Below are 21691 nucleotides of genomic sequence, written 5' to 3'. Positions count from 1 at the left end.
TTAACTTAATCATAGAGAAAGAGAAAATTTATTATTATGTAATGTATTTCCATATTTTATATTTCAGAACTACCTTACGTTTAATCCAACAAATAATAAAGAATTGGTGAGCAATAGTAAAACACAAGCAATATATTATATGTGGGTAAGTAGAAATTTTTTTTTTTTTTTGGTCTTTTTGCCATTTCTTGAGCCGCTCCTGCGGCATATGGAGGTTCCCAGGCCAGGGGTCGAATCGGAGCTATAGCCGCCGGCCTACACCACAGCCACAGCAACGCGGGATCAGGGCAGCGTCTGCGACCTACACCACAGCTCATGGCAATGCCAGATCCTTAACCCACTGAGCAAGGCAGGGATTGAACCCACAACCTCATGGTTCCTGGTCAGATTTGTTAACTGCTGAGCCACGATGGGAATTCCTCATTTGTTTTAAATGTATGGACAAGTGTATGTTCATTCTTTGAGTACAGATGTTTTGGTAATGTAATGATGTAGTATTTACTTAGAAAGCAATAAACATATAATGTTTTGATTTAATTATAGTATTTATTTTAGTCTCATTGGAAATTAGCAACCTAAATCAGAAGCAGATAATTTAAATTTCATTTAATTTGTTAAAGTAATGAGTCAGATATTTATCTGAATCTATTTAAGGTCTAAAATGTAGGGTTTTTCAAGATCTTGGTTTTTTATTCCCTTTTAGAAAGGAATTAGCAAACAGATAGCTGATATGCACAAAAACATGAGATTTAAAAAAACATCAAAAGTTAACATAAGATCACTATATGACCCAGAGTTCCCACTGTGCAGAGCAATGGAATTGGTGGGGTCTCATGAGCGCTGGGACGCAGTTCAATCCCCAGCCCAGCACAGTGGGTTAAGGATCCAGCATTGCCACAGCTATGGCTTAGGTGGCAGCTTCAGCTCGGATCTGATCCCTGGCCCGGGAACTCCAGGGGTGGCCAAAAAAGAAAAAGAAGAAAGATTACCATATGACCCACCAATTCCTAGATGTATACCCAGAAGAACTAAAAACAGCCACTCAAATACTTATACATAAATGTTCATAGCAGCAGCATTACTCTTAATAACCAAAAGGTAGCAACAGACCAAATGTTCATCAACAATGAATAGAGGAAGTTCCCATTGTGGCTCAGAAGTAATGAACCCAACTAGTATCCATCAGGATGCGGGTTCGATCCCTGGCCTTGCTCAATGGGTTAAGGATCCAGCATTGTTGGGAGCTGCTGTGTTGTTGTGGCTGTGGTATAGGCTGGCAGCTATAGCTCTGATTCTACCCCTAACCTGAGAACTTTCATACACTGTGGGTATGGCCCTAAAACGACAAACAAAACAAAAGACAACCAACCCCAAACCCCAAAACAAAAGAAACAGTGAATGGATCAACAAAATGTGGTCCATCTGTATAATGGAATATTGAGCCATTAAAAATAGGAATGAGGTACTGACACAGGCTACAATGTGGATGAATCTTGAGAGCATTATGCTGAATGAAAGCAGCCAAACACAAAAAAGCCACAGATTGTATGATTCCACTGATATGAAATGTGCTGAATAGGTTAATCCATAGAGACAGAAAGCAGAATGGTATGATTCAGGGGCTGGAGGAAGGGGGATTGGAGGGTGACTGCCTAATAGAGAGGGGGCCTCCTTTTGGGGTGATGAGAGTGTCCTGGAGCCAGATGGAATGATGGCTACACAGCATTGTGAATATACTCAATGCCACTGAACTGTACACTTTAAAATGGTTAATTTTTTTTTTTCATACAGAGGTTCCCAGCCTAGGGGTCAAATCGGAGTTATAGCTGCTGGCCTACACCACAGCTAACAACACAGGATCTGAGCTGCTTCTGCCCTCTACACCACAGCTCATGGCAATGCCAGATCCTTAACCCACTGAGTGAGGCCAGAGACCGAAACTGCAACCTCATGGTTCCTAGTGGGATTCATTTCTGCTGCACCACGTCGGGAACTCCTAAAATGGTTAATTTTATGTTGCATGAATTTTACCTCAATAAAGATGCAAAACACCAACACATTGAATTGCTGATATTCAGTGATACTCATTACCTCAGGTATTAATTATACCTTTAAAGCCTTATAAACATAGAATTCAGATTTGCATTAACTGCCACCTAAAGCCACAATTGTTTGTGGCGTTTTAAACTTATTTCCTTTCCTTTCAGAATGTTTTTAGATGTTCCTAGAGACAGCAGGTTCTCCTACCTGTAGAAATTGCAAAGCTCTGACCCTGCTTATATGCATTTGTTTTGATTTTGCTGTTATGTAGTTCTTCTTTTGGAGACCAGGTCTTTTTTTAGTAGTGATTATTTATTTTTCTGTACTTATCAGTATGAAGACGGAGATATACTTGCTCATAGTGCCCCACTTCTAACAGAAAAAGTGAGTACACCTGTTGTGCTCTTATATATCTGACTTTGTGGAGAATAAATATGTGTGAGCTTAGTCACTTTGGGTTATTCTTTGTATTTTTTTTTCATTTTTATGGCTGCACCTGCTGCATATGGACATTCCTGGACCAGGGGTTGAATCAGAGTGGCAGTTTGCCGGCTTACACCACAGCCAAGGCAACACTGGATCTGAGCACATCTACAGCCTGTGATGCAGCTTGTGCCAACACCAGATCCTCAACCCACTGAGTGAGGCCAGGGATCCGACCTTCATCCTTAGGATACTAGTCAGGTCCTTAACCTGTTGAGCCACAATGGGAACTCCTACTTTTTGTATGTTTTGATATTAAACCATTGGGAAATAATTTGTAATTTTTACTTAGGTTCTTTGCCAGTCAGTTGAAAATGATGGTGGTATTGTTAAAAATAATATGGAATATGAGTTCCTGTTGTGGGTCAGTGGACTAATAAGGACCTGACATTGTCTCTGTGAAGATGGGGGTTCGATCCCTGGCCATGCTCAGTGGATTAAGGATCCGGTGTTGCTATGGCTGTGGCATCGGCTGAAAGCTGCAGCTCTGATTCAACCCCTAGCACAGGAACTTCCATATGCTGCAGGTGCAGCTGTAAAAAAAATAATAATAACAATAGTAATAATATCGATTAAAAATAAATGGAAAAGAAAGTTTCCTATCATGAGAAAATATCCAAGGAAGTGATGGTCTTTATAATGGGTGTATGACAAAGGATAAAGGTTAATTTGAGGTAAAGTACGTAGGGTAGTTGGACATGAGTGGATCCCTTTTAGCTCAGTTTTCAGTGTGCTAAAAAATGATACTGGATTTTTTTTTTTTGTCGTTTTAGGCCCCCCCTCACCCCATAACATATGGAGGTTCCCAGGCTAGGGGTCAAATTGGAGTTGCAGCTGCTGGCCTAGGCCACAACCTTAGCCACACCAGATCCGAGCCGAATCTGTGACCTGCACCACAGCTTGCGGCAATGCCGGATCCTTAACCCACAGATTGAGGGCAGGGGTCGAACCTGCATCTTCATGGATGCTTGTTAGATTCGTTTCCACTGAGCAACGAAGGGAACTTCTCTTGTTGCGTATTTAGATATTTAAGAGGCACTAGAAAGATAGTGAGCCAGGTGTTGCAGGAAACATTTCATTTCGCCTGCTTTCCTCAAGCTATTGCACCTGAGGTGGAAATGCCCTGTCTCATGCAGCCTTTCCTGCATTTGATACTCCCCCAGTAACCTGCTCTCTGTGTGCACTTCATGATTATTTTTCTACTTTCACTCTTGGTTTGATCTATAAAACTCTATTTTTCAAGAGGGCATACCAAAAGGAAGAAAAAAAAAAGATGAGACAGTGGACACAAAGCAAGATTATTCTGTCTACAAACTCTATCTTTCATAAATCAGAGTATCAAAAAATAAATACAGTTAGCTCTTATTATTTGCAGCAGTTATGTTGCATAAGGTCTCAGTAGACCTGAGTTAGGGCATGCTGAATCGTTGCTCCAGGGAGAAATATATGAATAGGTTCCTGCAGGGCTAGGGTCACAACACTTTCATCAGCTGACAGATACATGACCGTGTTTTATGCATGTTTCTCTTTAATGACATCGAATTTAATATATAACATTGGTCCCTGATCATTGGACTCATGTTCAACAGCACTAGAACTCATGTCTGAATGATGCTTACCTTTCTTACACAGGTGTATTCTCCATAAGGCACAGCACAGCCTTCTTGTGCCTGGGAGCACTAGGCAGCATTTCAGTACCATGCTTGGGAGCCAATTTAAGTACCAAAATCACCAACAAAAAGCAGGAAAAAAATGCAAACATCAAGGCACTAATCGGACCAGGAAAGGGACACTTGTTTCCCATCTGAGAGCAGAAACAAGAAGGCAGAGTTGTCTTGTTTGACCTCAGCTGGAAACATCGAGTTTTTCATAGCTTGGCACCTGTATGCATGTGCAAAGGATGGTGAAAGCGCCATAAGCACTTGCTTTTGAGGTTACAAATAAATTTTAGTGAGTAGGTAAAATTGCAAATATGGAATCCACAAATAATGAGGATCGGCTGCAGTTTGAAATGATAAAAATGCCTTGTGTTAAAACAGGGCTTCTCTAAGAAAGTGATGCCGTTGCTTGACCAGTTGTGGTTCTGTTGACCCTCTTGTGTTTGAGTCAGAGAGGCACACCTAGGATCTTCTCTGCCCAGTTAGAGTCAGGTGGCAGAATTACTGTGTCATAGGAATTTATTCATTCGCTAACTATTCTTTGAGGGGCTTCCCTCACTGCAAAACTGGGTTCTTTCTATACTTGTCTAAACTCTAAGAAAGATGCCTAGTGCCTTACCCTGCATAGCACACATTTAACAAGGACTCTTGGGGCCATTTCTAGGTACAGCACTTAATTTCCACTGATGGGAAAATAATTTATCATCAAAAGGAGCCTGGAAGCATTGGCTTTTGATATTTCACAGCTGGAACATGTTTTTGTTCAGGACTGACATTAGCCTCTGAAACCTCAGTAAGCGAAGTTGAACAGGTGTGAACCGTAATTAACCACTCTTTCATTTGCTTTAAGCAAACAGTTTAACCCAGTTCATAACCCTTCACTCGCTTTTAGCAAACCTGCAGAGGTTCAGAACTGCCTGGGCCGTGGCATTCCATAGGGGAGGGGTGGTTTTTTTTTAGTGATTTTTTTAAAGACTTTTTTTCCCCTGTTTTTTTTTTTTTTTTTTTTTTTTTTCCGGTCAGGCCTGTGGCTTATTGAAGTTCCTGGGCCAGGCATCGTATCCAAACCACTTCTGCGATAGCCGTGGGAACACCAGATCCTTTAACCCACTACACCAGGCTGGGGATTGGACCATCGATGCAACAGAGACAAGCAGAACCATCAACCAGTGCGCCACAGCAGAAATTCATATTTTTTCTCACTATATTTAGGTATAATATAAAACGCCGTGATGATAAATGCTTTGTTTGGAGTTCCCATTGTGGCTTAGGGGGTTAAGAACCCCACGAATATCCATGAGGATGCAGGTTCAATCCCTGGCCTCGATCAGTGGGTTAAGATCCTGTGTTGCTGAGAGATATGGTGTGTGTCACAGATGCGGCTCAGAGCCGGCAGTGCTGTGGCTGTGGTGTAGGCTGGCAGCTGCAGCTCCCATTTGACCCCTAGCCTGGGAACTGCCACAGGTGTGCCCGTAAAAAAAAGAAAAAAATAAATGTTTTATATTTATTACCAACAGTAGCAAATAACCTGTGTCTTGAAATGCAGACATTCAACAAGCTCGTGGGAAAATTTAGCCAGTCCGTCTTTCATTTGAATTTAACTCAAATACTGTCTGCGACAATGGAAGGGAAACTAGTTGTCTGGGACATTTGCCGCCCAACATCATCTGCCTCCATCTCTTCAGGCTTTCCCCACATCAAACCCTGTAAACTGGTTCATTTGCAGAAGGAGGGGATCACTGTGCTTACTACAGTTGACAGGTAATTCAATAATTAAAAAGCTATGGATGATTATAAAAGTATTTAATTAATTTATTGGCCATTCCCTCGGCATGTGGAGATACCCAGGCCAGGGGTCAAACCCAAGCCGCAGCAGTGACCCAAGCTGCTACAGTGACAATGGCAGATCCTTAACCCCCTGCACCAGAAGGGAACTCCTCTAAGAGTATTTATAAACCTTTTGGAGGTATACATGTAATTTGTATATGCAGAGATTATTTCTGGGGAGAGCCAATTAACTGGGAACATTGGTTGCCTCTAAGGAAAAGAACAGAGAGCTAGGATCAAGGATGGGGGTGGATTTACTTCTTTTTATAGTCTCATTTGTACTAATTGGTTTGCTTTTTTCAAAAAAAAATTATGGGCATGTATTACTTTTAAAAGTCCTTTTGTGTTGGTGAAACAAAAACTACCTGATTTTTTCTGCACTAAATAGACTTATTTTGCATCCTAAATTGTGCATATTTTAAATTTGAGGACATGACATAAATGGCTATATATATTTTTCTGGTTATAAAATAACATTTACCCATCATGAAAAGATGAAATAGGAGTTCCCATCGTGGCACAGTGGAAACAAATCTGTCTAAGAACTATGAAGTTTCGGGTTCGATCCCTGGCCTCGCTCAGTGGGTTAAGGAACTGGCGTTGCCACGGGCTGAGGTGTAGGTCGAAGATGCGGCTTGGATCCTGCATTGCTGTGGCTGTGGTGTAGGCCAGCAGCTGTAGCTCTGATTTGACCCCTAGCCTGGGACTCTCCATATGCCATGGGTGTGGCTCTAAAAAGCAAGGAAAAAAGAAAGGATGAAATACAGCAGAAAGTTTTGTTACTCTAGAGTTCCCTGGTGGCCTAACGCTTGGGTTCGATCACAGGCCCAGGAACTTCTGCATGCTGGGGGTGTGGCAAAAAAAAAAGTTCCGTAACTCTGATTTTGAGAGGCTGTCAGGGCATGTAGGTGATCATTAGACTGGTGAGCCTCAGGTGTAAAGGGGTTTACATGCCAGATGCATCCCTTCGTTGGAGTGAACTTGGGCAAGGGACGTAACTTTGCTGTGCCTCCATTTTTCCATCTGTAAAATGGGCATAATGATACCATCCCTCTCTGGGAGACTTTGTCATGTTTTAGTGAGATGAGGCATGTGAAATTGTTAGAGCACAGGGGAGCTCTAGGTAAAATAGCCATTATCAGAGTGCTAGAGAACTTCCCCAAAGTGCTGCAGACGGTTGCTTTATGACAAGGACCCTGCTCATATGGTCGGAGTCACTGTGCCATCTGTTTTCCAAAAGCCCATTGCTTTCCTTTCCCTTTCTGTAATACAGAGGAACAGTGAGGTCCTGGCATGGCTTTACAAATAACAATGTGAATTGGCATCCTTCCTTAGTTGGTGTGTAAAGGCAGTAGTAGAGTTGAGGTGATGAAGCAATCAGCTTTTCATTATTGGGGGTTAGGACTCAGGGAAGACCAGACCTGGGTTCCCTTCTCTCCATGTTAAAAAACCCAGCCAGGAAGGGCTCCGAAAACACTTGGCTTGTTTTGCCGTTTCTTTCCAGCAGAGGGCAGTGAATGATGTTCTAGCCAATTACTCTGCCCACCTGCCTTGCTTATTAATCAGAAACCCCATTTAGTCACTTTGCATGTGTAAGAGGAAATTCATCCCCTTACTCCTCCCACCCCCTGTGATTAGAATTATGTCAGAGGCTTAAAAAAACAAGTGCATTTGGGATGGCTCTGAGGACTGGAAATAAAAGCCGTTTTGTCACGCAGCACTGCCTTTGGCTATGATGACCGGATTGAGTTTTCCGATTGCTCTCATAGCATCGTCTTTCTGTAAAGCGGCTTGTGTCCCATTGCCAGCCTGTGAGATTTCAGAGGAATGGTAGATGGACTCTGTTGTCATCTGTAGTCTTATGGCGGAGAATGTAAATCATGGCCCACCGCCATTGCACAGGGCTCATTTCAGAGGGCCAGGAATAGTGGAGCAGAGAGTAAGGGCTTTGCATTAGATATGCCTAAATCCCTGCATAGTCCAGCCACGTGGCCCTGATGGGGTTGCCAGGTTTAGTACAAGTATATCCCATGCAGTACTGGGGACATATTTGTACTAGGAGATTACTCATTGTTTATCAGAAATTCAAATTTAACTGGGCATCCTGCTTTTTTTTTTTTTTTTTTTTAGGGCAGCACCTGTAGCATATGGAAGTTCCCAGGCTAGGGGCTGAATTGGAGCTGCAGCTGTGGGAACTCCTTTTTTCCCAGGGCATATCCGGCATTTTTATGTGCAAAATCTGGCAACCCCAGGCCTTGAGCTTTAGATCCCTACATGTAAAGTGGGATGGCAGTAAAATCAGCCACAGAGGGCAGTATTAGGCGACGTTTTCACAACACCCTGGGGTCCAGAGGCTGACATGTGATTAGGTGTTCAATAGGTAGTACTTGTTACCATCATTTAACAAACTGAGGTTATTCTCCATTTCAGCTACATTGTCACAGGTGACATTCGGGGTAACATCAAGTTCTATGATCGCACTCTGTCCATTGTTAACTGGTACAGCCACTTCAAACTGAGCTGCATAAGAAGCCTGTCTTTCTCAAAGACACCGGCAACTCCTCCAACGGAAGATACAAACTACCCTCCAGATTGCACTTTAAAAGGTGACCTTTTTGTTGTAAGGTAAGTTGTTAATGAATCTTGTCATTTGTTGTATTTTATTGTATTTGTTTGCTTTTTAGGGTTGCACCTGTGGTATATGAATGTTCCCAGGCTAGGGATCAAATGGGAACTACAGCTGCCGGCCTACCCCACAGCTATGGCAACGAGGGATCTGAGCTTCATCTGCAACCTATACCACAGCTCACAGCAACGCCGGATCCTTAACCCACTGAGCAAGGCCAGGGATCGAACCCACGTCCTCATGGATACTTGTCAGATTTGTTACTGCTGAGCCACAGTGGGAACTCCTAGTTAGTTTTAAAAATGAAACATCCTTCTCCTGTTAAGAATGTTTAGTGACAGGAAGCTGAAAAGGGCTCATCCCTGGGCTCTAATCTCTGTTGCCTCAGGAGTCCTTTGCTGTAGGTTGATCTCTTTTCTAGAAGCTGAGTTTGTCCTAGCACTACCGGTTAGCGGGACTGGATAGTTAATAGCCGTAACATTTCAAGATTGAATTATCTGTGAGTCTGCTTAATTACCCTTGCAGTATTTGTAGGCACATCTGTATGTGTGCACCAAACTCCATATTTGCATACACAAATGAATATTTGCATGTGCAGATTAGCTAATTGTACAACTGACTGTCCATCTGCATACTTAATGACTCAATTTACATGTCGAAATGTGGGCTTTTTCACTTGCAAATGGAAGCTGTTGGGTATTGGTGGTGTATTTTTGGAGCTGTCGGGTTAATAATGTCACTAAATTACAGACGACAGAGGCGGTTCATGTGCAATTAGAGGCAGAATAGCTAGCGTGCCCCGTTCCCTGCAAACACTGACACTGTCTGGTCTCTCCTTGGCAAACAGGAATTTTATCATTGGAACATCAGATGCATCGGTGTACCACTTAACAGCGGACGGGACCAAACTCGAGAAGTTATTTGTAGAGCCCAAGGATGCCATTCGTGCCATCTCCTGCCACCCCTATCAGCCCCTCATCGCCATTGGGAGTTTCTGTGGGATGATCAAAGTGTGGGATTATGAAAAGAAAAAGTACCTCTTCAGCAGGGTCTTTGAGAAGGGGCTTGGAGTCCAGAGCCTGACCTACAACCCTGAAGGTATTTTCATTTTTATCAACCTGCCTCAGGTTCTGAATTGAAAACAGACCCTAGGGGTCTGTGTCCTTGGCTGTCACAGCTCCAGGAAGGGTATTGAACCTGCTCCCCGCTCCAGGCCAGGTGGGACCCTGCAGGACCATACTACCTGGGTGCTCCTCCCACGATGCCCCGCTTCTCACAGGAACCTCGTCTGTCCTGTTCACTGCTGTCTCCTTGGCACCTGGGACAAGGCCCGCATGGAGTTGATGTTTCTAGAGTGAATGAAGTCCTTTTTGATCATTGTTCCCTGGCTTGTAATTTCAGGAGCTCTCCTTGGAGCTGGCTTCACAGAGGGGACCGTTTACATTCTTGATGCAATGTCCTTAGAAAGTGAAATCCCAGAGCCTTTCAAATATTCCAGAACCAGCGTGACTCACATCAGCTTCTCCCACGACTCACAGTATATGGCGACTGCCGTGAGTATTCTCACTGAGCGCCATGTGTGCAGTGGTTTAACGACCTCATTTAAAGCCACAAGAGAAGAGGGATGCGGAGTGTCTGCCCAAGGGTCCAGGATTTTTTCTGGGGTGATGAAAATGCTCCAAATCCATGGTGATGGATGCACAACTCTGAACACGCTAAAGCCCACTGAACTGTCTACTTTCAATGAGTGGTTTGTGTGGGATATGAATTCTGCCCCCATAAAGCTGGTATGAAAAGAGAAAGAGGTAGAGGAAGTGGGGGGACTTGTGCCTGAACACAAGACCAGGGTCTCAGAACCTCCGGACTTGGATTCTGCTGCTCTGACAGCTTGGTTTTGGTTTGTTAGTTCTTTGGAGTCCTCTCTCTGCTTCCAGGCTTTCATCTTGGCCTTTGATTTTCGACAAGATGACATTCACATTTATCTCCAAGGAACGTCATCAGGCGTTTTGGATTCTGTTCCTTCCCTCTTTGAGCAAGGCTCTTAAGCTCAGTAGAGATTTCCCCAGACCCCAACCCCTCCCTTCCTGCCGGTTCTCTTGGTCCGAGCTCATCTCGCCTTACATGGGGGGTTAAAGGGGGCGCTGGGCAGCCGCCAGCCTCACCTAAACTATGGTCCCTTACAGTGCCCTCCCGTCTCTGCATGGGGTGTCCCCTCTTCTGTTCTATGTACAGAACACTTTAAAGGCCCAAACTGTCACTCAGCTTCCCACCACCACACTGACTTAGGCATCCAATGCTCAGGGACCTTCAGGTTGCTCCTGCCCACTGTCCAGCCCCTTTCACTCTCAGCCATCATACTTTTCTTTTTTTTTTAAGTATACCTTTTCAAAATTTTGTGTTAGATTCCACATATAAGTGATACCATATGATATTTGTCTTTGTCTGACTTATACTTTTCTTAATATGATAATCTCTGGGGCCATCCATGTTGCTGCAAAGGGCATTATTTCATTTTTTATGGCTGAGTAATATTCCATTGTGTATATGTACCACATCTTATTTATCCATTCCTCTATTGATGGACATTTATGTTGCTTCCACATCTTGGCTATTGTGAATAGCGCTGCTGTAAACATTGGGGTTTGTGGATCTTTTCCAGTTATAGTTTTCTCTGGATATATGCCCAAGAGTGGGATTGCTGGATCATACAGTTGTTCTATATTTAGTTTTTTGAGGAACCTCCATACTCTTCTCCACAGTGGTTGTACCAATTTACATTCCTACCAGCAGTGTGAGAGGGTTCCCTTTTCTCCACACCCTCTCCAGCATTTATAGTTTGTAGACTCTTTGATGATGGCCATTCTGACTGGTGTGAGGTGATACCTCATTGTAGTTTTGACTTTTATTTCTCTAGTAATTAGTGATGTTGAGCATCTTTTCATGTGCTTTTTGGCCATCTGTCTGCCTGTCTTTGGAGTAATATCTGTTTAGATCTTCTGCCCATTTTTGATTAGGTTGTTTGTTTTTTTGATACTGAGCTGCATGAGCTATTTATATATTTTGGAGATTGATCCCTTGTTGGTCACTTTGTTTGCAAATATTTTCTCCCATTCTGTGGGTTGTCTTTTTAATGATACAAATGAACTTATTTAAAAACAGAAACAGACTAGTTAGGGATTAACGTATACACATTACCTCATATAAAATAGATAACTAACAAGGACTTACTATATAATAGCACAGGGAACTCTGCTCAATATTCTGTAATAACCTATTTGGGAAAAGAATCTGAAAAAGAGTGGATATATGTATGTGCAGCTGATTGGCTTTGCTGTACATCTGAAACTAACACAACATTCTAAGTCAACTATACTCCAATACAATTTTACAAATAATAAAATGTGTCCTGTTAAAATACATAAATAAATTAAAGTTTGTGTAGTTGGAGAAGGGAGGACAAAAGCAAAAAGAGTCAGGGTTTCAGTTTCCAACAGAGAGTAAGGGGGGACCAGAATGGAGAGTGAGACCAGAGTGACGGAATACAGTTCCCACCCCCGCTCCTTACTTTGAACCTTGATTTTCTCATCTGTAAAGTGGGTGTCATCTTACTACTTGTTCCTATAGATGAAGATTTTCTTTTGGGGTAAAATATTCTAAAAGCAGAGTTTGGATGAAAAACAAAGTGATGATTCTTAAGTTACAGACTCTGAAAAGGGGTAACTTGTGCTCTTTTTGCTCCTATTCAGGATGTCAGTTTCACTGTGGCTGTTTACATGGTGAGAGTCAGAAATGGACGAAGGGTCTGGGAATATCTGGCGAGGCTTCGTTCTCATCGCAAGAGCATTCGAAGTGTCCTATTTGGGGTTCACCTGGACAGCAATGAGCCCAGACTGCTGAGCCTCGGGAGAGACAGACTCTTGGTGAGCTGTTCTGTTTGCCTCTGCCTGGTCACCAGCACCAGGTCACATTCTTCTTACTTCCCTGGCATCTGGCATGGAACCAGGCCCACAGTATGTGTGTTCGTTGGAGAATGAATGTACCTCTCAGAGTTGACACTCAGCATTAACACGGCCCTGACACCACACAGGGATTCATGTCCTAAGTTGAGGGGGTGGGGAGGGGGTGCTGGGAAGTGGCCTGTTGACAGTGGGAGTTGGTACTCACAGCTCAGGCCACCCTCGCCTCAGTGTCCATTTCAGAAGCCAACACTTACACTCTCTGTGTGCTCAGGGGTCAGGGCCAGGCTGTCAGTGTGACAACTCAGAGACAATCAGAGGGCAAGGTAGCGACAACGGCAAATGCGATATTACATGATGGATTCACAATCAGTTGATCGGTTTATCTGTGCATCCATCTTAACTTCATTCCTTCCCTCCCCTTACTTCCTTTATTCTGTCCATTTTTCCATGCATGCATCATCTCTCCATTCTTCCTTCCATCCATCCTGTCCTGGTCAAACAAGATCTACCTGTGGGTGAAATTCAGCATTTGTGACTATCAAGTGCTGAGATTAAGATATGGATTAGTTCCCACCCTCAAAAAGTTCCCAAGATAATGATAAGTAAAGGAGTGCTATGTAACTGTAAGAGTTCAGGCTTTGGAGTTAGTTGGACCTAGATTTGAATTCTCATCCTCCCACTTCTTAGCTGTGTGACCTTGGGCACAGCACTGAACCTCTCTGAACATCTGTTTTCTCATCTGCAACAGAGCTGCTTTGCAGGGGCATCCTGAGTATTAAATGGCATGACGTTTTTAGAGAACTTAGACCATCATCTTGCTCATAATGAATACTCCATAGTGGAAGCTTACTAGGTGTAGAAGTTTAAGCAAGTCTCCTCTTAGAAGGCCTGGTCCTGTCTTCCACCAGAATAGGACTGTTGGCTTCTTTCTTTCTCCTCACATGTGTCCATCTGGGCTTCTCTGCAGATTGAGTATAATCTTCTCAAGAGCTACAAAGACCACCTGGAGGTCCTGGACATTCACCGAACTGACCAGGGCAGCTACCCCACCTGTATGGTCTGGTACCCGCCACTCATCAAGGAGCTCTTCCTGCTTATTTGCAACAGTGGATACAAAGTGAAACTCTTTAATTCTACCACAAAAATGTGCAGGTAAGCACAGGAGCTGCTCACTAACTACTCGGAAATCAATTTCTCAGTCCCCGGCTAATTTCAAGTCCCACCTTTAATACCTTTGAGCAGTGTAGCTGCCATTTCTTTCCTTCTTACTTTGCAGAGGAGGAAATCTACCCACAGATAAGGTAACTGGCTCTCATCTGAGGTGAGATGGCTAGAAAGTGCCAGGGGCAGGATTCAGACCCAGAGCCCTTGCTTCTGAGACCAGCCCTGTCCCAGGGTAAGGTACCCAGAGCTCAGAGCCCCAGCCTCAACGAAGACCCCGGGGCCTGGAAAAGTTGCTGATGTGCTATCAAATTTCCTACCCTCATGGATAAAAGCAGATAGTTTCACATGAATTCTACCAGTTGTCTGATGTTTCTCTTTTTTTTTTTTTTTTTTTTTTTTTTTGTCTTTTTGTTGTTGTTGTTATTTCTTGGGCCGCTCCCGCGGCATATGGAGATTCCCAGGCTAGGGGTTGAATCGGAGCTGTAGCCACCGGCCTATGCCAGAGCCACAGCAACGCGGGATCCGAGCCGCGTCTGCAACCTACACCACAGCTCACGGCAACGCCGGATCATTAACCCACTGAGCAAGGGCAGGGACCGAACCCGCAACCTCATGGTTCCTAGTCGGATTCGTTAACCACTGCGCCACGACGGGAACTCCTGATGTTTCTTATTCTTGGTTCTTAAAGAACTTTTGTGGGGGTTTTTTGCCTTTTTTTTTTTTTTTTTTTTTTTTAAAGGGCCACACCTGAGGCACATGGAGCTTCCCAGGCTAGGAGTCTAATCAGGGCTACAGCTGCCAGCTTAGCACGGCCACAGCCACACCAGATCTGAGCCACATCTGTGACCTACCACACAGCTCACAGCAACGCCAGATCCTTAACTCACAGAACGAGGCCAGGGGTTGAACCGGCAGCCTCATGGTTCCTAGTTGGATTCATTTCTGCTGCGCCACAACAGGAATTCCTTAAAGAAGTTTTAAGTACAACTGATGGCATTCCTTTGTTCACTCAGTATTTACTGAGCCCCTAGCTGTGCCAGGTCCTGTTCTAGGTGCTGATGGCCAGGATGAAAATTAAACAGTATTTCTGCCATCACGAAATTGGCATTCATGTTGGAGGCTGGGCTCGAGATCTGCATTTGAGGTCACGTGCAGCCATGAGCTTAGCATCTTAGAGCAGCAGTTCCTCCTCTTGAAATAGGTATGGACCTGTGGTTGGCCCCTTGTGCTGCCAGGCCTGTGGGTCAGTACTGATTAAGGTGTACGTCTGTGCGTCAGGGCCGTGCATCTATCTTCAGCAGCCCTCCAAAGGACTGTGCCACCGACATTTGGAGAGGCGATAAAACTTGCTCAAAGTCGGAGTTCCTGTCATGCTGCCGCAGAAACGAATCCGACTAGGAGCCATGAGCTTCCGGGTTCGATCCCTGGCCTCGCTCTGTAGGTTAAGGATCTGGTATTTCCATGAGCTGTGGTGTAGGTTGCAGATGAGGCTTGGATCTGGTGTTGCTGTGGCTCTGATGTAGGCCAGCAGCTACAGTTCTGATTAGACCCCTAGCCTGGGAACCTCGAGGGCAGCCTCTTTGTGCCTGTGCTTTGGCTGCCTTGTGGGTCTGGCCAGAAAGAGCAGAGGCAGGAGAGACTGGAGGTTTAGTGCTCTAGTGACCCCATGGAAGAGGAGGAAGGTAGAAAAGGCCAGCAGCTTCTGGCCCCGTGCTCGGGGAAGACCTTTTCTGTGGAAATACCTCTCAGAAAAGGAGGTCCTCAAAAGGCCAGGAACACCCAGGATCTTTTTTTTCTCCCCCCCAACAGTTCTTTTTAGAAGGGCACAAGGGAAAAATTACTGAGAAATGCCATGTCATGTGTCAGGGACAGGAGAGAAATCCAGTGCCCTGTTTAAAAAACTATTAAAACACTAGGAAGGAGACATTTGAAAGATACGTGTAAAAAGGAGTTTTAGGGAGTTCCCTGGTGACCTCATGGTAAGGATTCAGCATTGTCACTGTGTGGCTCAGGTTCTATCCCTGGCCCTGGGAATTTTCACATGCTGCAGGCCAGCCAAAAAAAAAAAAAAAAAAAGGGAGTTTTGGGAAGATTTCAGAATCTTTGTCCATCATATTTAATGGACATGAGCTTTTTGAACAAAGAACATCCCATAGATATGCGCAGTCCTGAGAACCTCTGAGTGGGCTGAGCAGGTGCCTGGGGGTGGAATAGCCCAGGCTCCGAGTTCTTGCTGACAGTTCATAGGAGGGACCCAGAGCTGAGCAGCTGGAAACTTCTGCCATTGAAGATCAATTCAAAATTAGCATAAAGCATCTTTCTTTCTTTTTAAGTTTCCATCTTTTTTTTTTTTTCATCTTTTTAGGACCACACCCAAGACATAAGGAGGTTCCTAGGCTAGGGGTTGAATTGGAGCTGCAGCTGCCAGCCTATGCCACAGCCACAGCAACATCAGATCCGAGCCATGTCTGCGACCTACACCACAGCTCACGGCAACACCAGATCCTTAAGCCACTGAACAGGGTCAGGGATTGAACGCATCCTTATGGATATTAGATAGGTTTGTTGCCGCTGAACTGCAACGGGATCTCCCATACATTTCTTTTATTGTTGCTATTATTTTTTTCTTCTGATTTTATTGAGATATAGTTGACCTAGAGCACTGTATAGGCTTAAGGTGTACGGCATGATGAGACTGACTGACATCATGAAATGATTATCACAGTTGTGTGAACATCCAGCATCTCATGTAGACGCAGTTTTTTTTTTTTTTAGGTCCAAATCTAAGGCATATGGAAGTCCCCAAGCTAGGGATCGAATTGGAGCTGCAGCCACTGGCCTACACCGCAGCCACTGGCCTACAGCACAGCCACAGCAGCACAGGATCTGAGCCTCGTCAGCGACCTACACCACAGCTCATGGCAATGCTGGATCCCTAACCCACTGATCGAGGCCAGGGATGGAACCTGCGTCCTCATGGGTGCTAGTCAGATTTGTTTCCGCTGAGTCACAACAGGAACTCCCTAGAAACAAAATTTAAGAAACAGAAAGAAATTTTTTTTTCCTTGTGATGAGAACCCTTAGGATTTACTCTCTTAACAACTTTCACCTATAACACGAGCAGTATTCATTGTGTTTATCATGTTGTACATTACATTCCTAGTACTTTATCCCACCACTGGAAGTTTTTACCTTTTCTTGGCCTTCATCCAGTTCCCCTCCTCCGACCACCCTGCTGGTAACCACAAATCTGGTCTCTTTTTCTATGTGTTTAACTTTGTTTTTGAAGTATAACTGATCTACAACACTATGTTAGTTCTTGCTACGCAACATAGTGATTCTATACATTTATACATAATTTCTCTGTATTTCAAAATGTCACTAAGACAGGTCTCCATACAAATATATTACGTATTTATAGAGTATGTTTCCCACACTGTACATTTCATACCTGTGACTGGAAGTTTGTACCTATTAATTTCCCTCACCTCGTCCTTTCCTCCCCCATTCTCCTCCCATCCGACAGCCATCTATTTATTTGTTCTATGTATCTATAACTCTGTTTTTTTATTTTGTTATATTTGTTCATTTGTTTTGTTTTTAGATTCCACCTATACGTGAAATCATATAATATTTGTCCTTCTTTGATTTATTTCACTTAGCGTAAAATCCTCTAGGACCGCCCGTGTTGTCACAAATAACAAGATTTCATTCTTTTTCTTTTTTTTTGCCACACTCCTGGCCTGTGGAAGTTCCCAGGCCGTGGGTTGAACCCATACCACAGCAGCGACCCAAGCTACTGTGTGACAATGCTGGGTCCTTAACCCCCTGAGCTACCAGGGAACTCCAAGATTCCATTCTTTTTTATGGCTGGAATGTGTTCTGTTGTGTTTGTGTGTGTATTTTCTATATATATATATATATACACACACACACACCATATCTTCTTTATCCATTCATCTGTTGTTGGGCATGTAGGTCATTTCCATATCTTAGCTATTATAGGTAATGCTGCAGTGAATGAATTTAGGGGTGAACATATCTTTTCAAATTAATGTTTTCATTTAGAGCCATGAAGTTAGGATTTTCTGCCATTGAAGATGAATTGGAAATTAGTATTAGGCATCTTTCTTAAAAAGTAGTTTATTGAGGAGATTCCCTTGTGGTGCAGCAGGTTAAGGATCTGGCATTGATGCATCTTTTTTTTTTTTTTTTTTTTGTATTTTTGCCATTTCTGGGGCTGCTTCTGCGGCATATGGAGATTCCCAGGCTAGGGGTCTAATCGGAGCTGTAGCCGCCGGCCTACCCAGAGCCACAGCAACACGGGATCCGAGCCGCGTCTGCAACCTACACCACAGCTCAGGGCAACGCCGGATCCTTAACCCACTGAGCGAGGCCAGGGATCGAACCCACAACCTCATGGTTCCTAGTCGGATTCGTTAACCACTGAGACATGACGGGAACTCCAAGGATCTAGCATTGATGCATCTGTGGTGTGGGTTTGATCCCTGGCCGGGGAACTTCTGCATGCTGTGAGTGTGGCCAAAAAAAAAAAAAAAGAGTAGTTTATTGAGGTGAGATTCACATAACATAAAACTAACCATTTTTAAATGAACGGTTCAGGAGTTACCATTGTGGCACAGAAGAAACGAATCTAACTAATATCCTTGAGGATGTGGGTTTGATCCCTGGCCTTGCTCAGTGGGTTAAAGATCCAACGTTGCCATGAGCTGTGGTATAGGTTGAAGGCAAGGCTTGGATCCTGTGTTGCTGCGGCTGTGGTGTAGGCCAGCGGCTATAGCTTGGATTCGACTGCTAGTCTGGGAATTTCCATATGCCGTAGGCATGGTCCTAAAAAACAAAACAAAACAAAACAAAATAAACAAACAAAAAAGTCTTTTCACAATTTTGTGCCACTATCATCTCTATCTAGTTCTAAAATGTTTGCATCATTCCCAAGTAAAGCCTCTTTTAAATTGTAGGAATAATAAAGCCCCATAACCACAACTTAATTGGGAAGGAATTGTCTTTTGATAATAAATCCAAAAGAATTTAAAACTGCATTTAAAAAATATTTGAAAGATTGTGAAGAGGCAGTTCAGAGAAAAAGGCCCATAAACCTCTGAGCAGATGCTCACCAGTACATCAAAGATGCAAATGAAAACAAGACATCATTTTTCACAAATCAGATTAGCAAAGATAAAAATGATCGATAGCTCCGGGTGTTGGCAAGGGTGTGAGGGAGCCAGCTCTCTCATGGTGCACTGGCGGGCGGGGATGGCGGGGGGGGGGGGGCGGGAGGGTTTGAGTTGGGACAACCTTTGGGGAGAGAAATTTGTTGCCATTATTAAATTATAGCCCATCTTCTGACTTCTAGGAATGCAGCCCACAGAAGTACTAGCACAGGATGCCAAGACAGAAGTAAAAGGATGCCTTGTTTGAAAATATTTTTTAAAATGGAAACAATCCAAATGTCCATTAATAGGGGATTAGTTAAATGATGGCTTGTCTGTACTCTGAAACATGATGTTGCTTTTGGAAAAGAAGAAAAATAGAAAGAGAAGATAGCTCCTTGCCTCATAACATGGAAATATCCCCAAGGCATAATATGAGATAAAGCAAATTTTCCAAATAAGCACAAATATATTTTCATATAAAATCATTTCTGTGTAACTTAGATATTTTCGTCTAGAATTCTGTGGGCTAGAATACATACAGAAAAGAAATTCTCGCGTCACACACACCAAGCTCTTACCTGTGATTATCTTGGGATAAATGGTGCAGTGCTGCAATGTACAGTTATGGGTAGACTGTCTACTTTATGTCTAAATATTTGAAGATGTTCACAATGAATATGTAAAATGTTTTCAGTCAGAAGAAAAAGATAATAACCTGATGAAATTGTTAGGAATTTTGACGTTACAGTTACATAGCTCTCACTCCATGCCAGGAACTGTTCTGAGTGCTTTATGTATATTAACTTGCTTGATGCTCACCACAGTATAATGGGGTAAATACTGTCGTTATCTCTATCTTTCTTTCTTTCTTTCTTTCCTTCTTTCTTTCTTTTTTTTTTTTGTCTTTTTTTTTTTTTTTTTTGTCTTTTTGTCTTTTTAGTGCCGTACCCATGGCATATGGAGGTTCCCAGGCTAGGGGTCTAATTGGAGCTACAGCTGCAGGCCTACAACACAGCCATAGCAACATCAGATCTGCGCCATCTCTGCGACCTAAACCACAGCTCACGGCAACGCTGGCTCCTTAACCCACTGGGCGAGCCCAGGGATCGAACACGCAACCTCATGGCTCCTAATTGGATTTGTTTCTGCTGCGCCATGATGGGAACTCTCATTATCTCTATTTTTCCAGTAAGAAACTTGAAACACCTTTGACCTCCTGTTGAATAGTTTGACTTTTTAAAAAAATTTATAATTTAAATTAAGATATAATTCACATACCATAAAATTTACCATTTCAGTGTTCTTTTTTTTTTTTTTAACTGTATCCAGAGTTGTGCAACCATCACCACTGTTTAATTCAAGAACATTTTCATCGCCCCCAAAGAAACCCCATACCCATTAGCAGTCACTCCCTGTTCCCTTCCTTTCTCCCCTGACCTCCCACTGTCTCACCCCTGGCAATGAGCAGTCTACTTTCTGTCTCTATGGATTTGTCTCTTACGGACATTTCCTAAAAATGGAATCATATAATATGTGACTTTTGGTGCCTGGTTTCTTAAGCATCATGTTTTCAAGGTTCAACCTTGTAGTCTGCGTTAATACTTCATTCCTTTTAATGGCTAGATAATATTCCGCCCTGCAGATAGACGACATTTTTGTTTATGCATCCATCAGTTATCATTTGGGTTGTCTCTACTTTTGGGCTAATAATGAACATTTGTGCATAGATTTCTATGTAGACATAAGTCTCTCTTGGATACAGACCTAGGAGTGGAATTGCTGGATCACATGGTAGCTATATATTTAACCATTTGTGGAACCACTAGACAGTTTTCCAGGGCACCACTTTCCATTCTCGCCAGCAATAGATGAAGGTTCCAGTATCTCTACAACTTGCTCCTAATTTTTTAGGGTCAGAGATGGGATTCAAACCAGTCTGTGCTCTTAACCATCCTCTTCCCTGCCTCTGCTCACTTAGTGATTTTGCGGAAGGGCCTTAAACACTTCTGTTTGAGTGATTAGATGTGGGTGACTTATAACTAGCTGATGCACTGTCTACCATCTGGTCATTTTAGTGTTTTTAAACATCTCACCCAATTCTCCGTGCATGTAAACCTTGAACATGGCTCATCCAGTCTGACATGCTTCTGCATCCTGCAGCCCGGCGGTCGCAGCCACATCTGCCTTCAGAGCTGCCCCTGCTCCCTTCCTTGGTGTCAGCCCCCTCCACCCCAACTCCCTTCCCGTTCTTGCAGTTTTCAAGCAGTAGGCCCCACATCCCATACCTTTGACCTCCTGCTCCCACTGCCTGTGTTCCATCACCTCCATAGTTTTCTCTGTCTTTCCAGGCTCAGCTCTGGTGTCTTTTGAGCGCTCTTCCCCCTTCTCTGCGCAGGCCCTCCCCTCACCGTGCTTCTGCCTCTCTCTTCCCTGCAGGGCTGTGAGCTCAGTGGCAGCAACCAAGTCTCAGTCATTTCTTTCTGAGTCCCGAGCCTCTCACATAGCGCCTGGCACAGAGAGGTGCTCAAGAAAGACACGAGGGGCTGGGTGCAGGGGCCACAGGGAGAAAACACATCCTTGAAATGTCGTAAGATGAAGTAACTCCCAGCCTCACCAGGGCAGACCCAGGTTTTGTGGGGTGTGAAGTGCATTCAGCTCCTCTCTCTCTCTCTCTCTTTTAAAGATATGTAATGAAGAATAAAAACAGCTAGGGCTCCTCCTTCAGAAGGTGCCTGTGTGTGTGTGTGTTGGGTGTGC

At 43.7% G+C, this 21691-nt stretch overlaps 1 protein-coding gene across 2 annotated transcripts in view; it reads left to right on the top strand.

Annotated features, from left to right (window-relative positions):
- The window catches only part of WDR66 (WD repeat domain 66), an 80328-nt gene that overhangs the window by 26941 nt on the left and 31696 nt on the right, over positions 1-21691 (top strand). For both annotated transcript variants that reach the window (XM_013982831.2, XM_021074247.1), the window contains exons 8-15: positions 68-145; positions 2374-2424; positions 5728-5942; positions 8439-8633; positions 9482-9732; positions 10036-10187; positions 12381-12554; positions 13561-13745. In XM_013982831.2, coding sequence (XP_013838285.2) covers positions 68-145; positions 2374-2424; positions 5728-5942; positions 8439-8633; positions 9482-9732; positions 10036-10187; positions 12381-12554; positions 13561-13745 — 1301 coding nt within the window. The remainder of the gene's footprint in view (positions 1-67; positions 146-2373; positions 2425-5727; positions 5943-8438; positions 8634-9481; positions 9733-10035; positions 10188-12380; positions 12555-13560; positions 13746-21691) is intronic.

Source organism: Sus scrofa, chromosome 14 (assembly GCF_000003025.6).
Source record: "Sus scrofa isolate TJ Tabasco breed Duroc chromosome 14, Sscrofa11.1, whole genome shotgun sequence".
Lineage (NCBI taxonomy): Eukaryota > Metazoa > Chordata > Mammalia > Artiodactyla > Suidae > Sus > Sus scrofa.
This window is presented reverse-complemented; position numbering and strand designations above follow the sequence as displayed.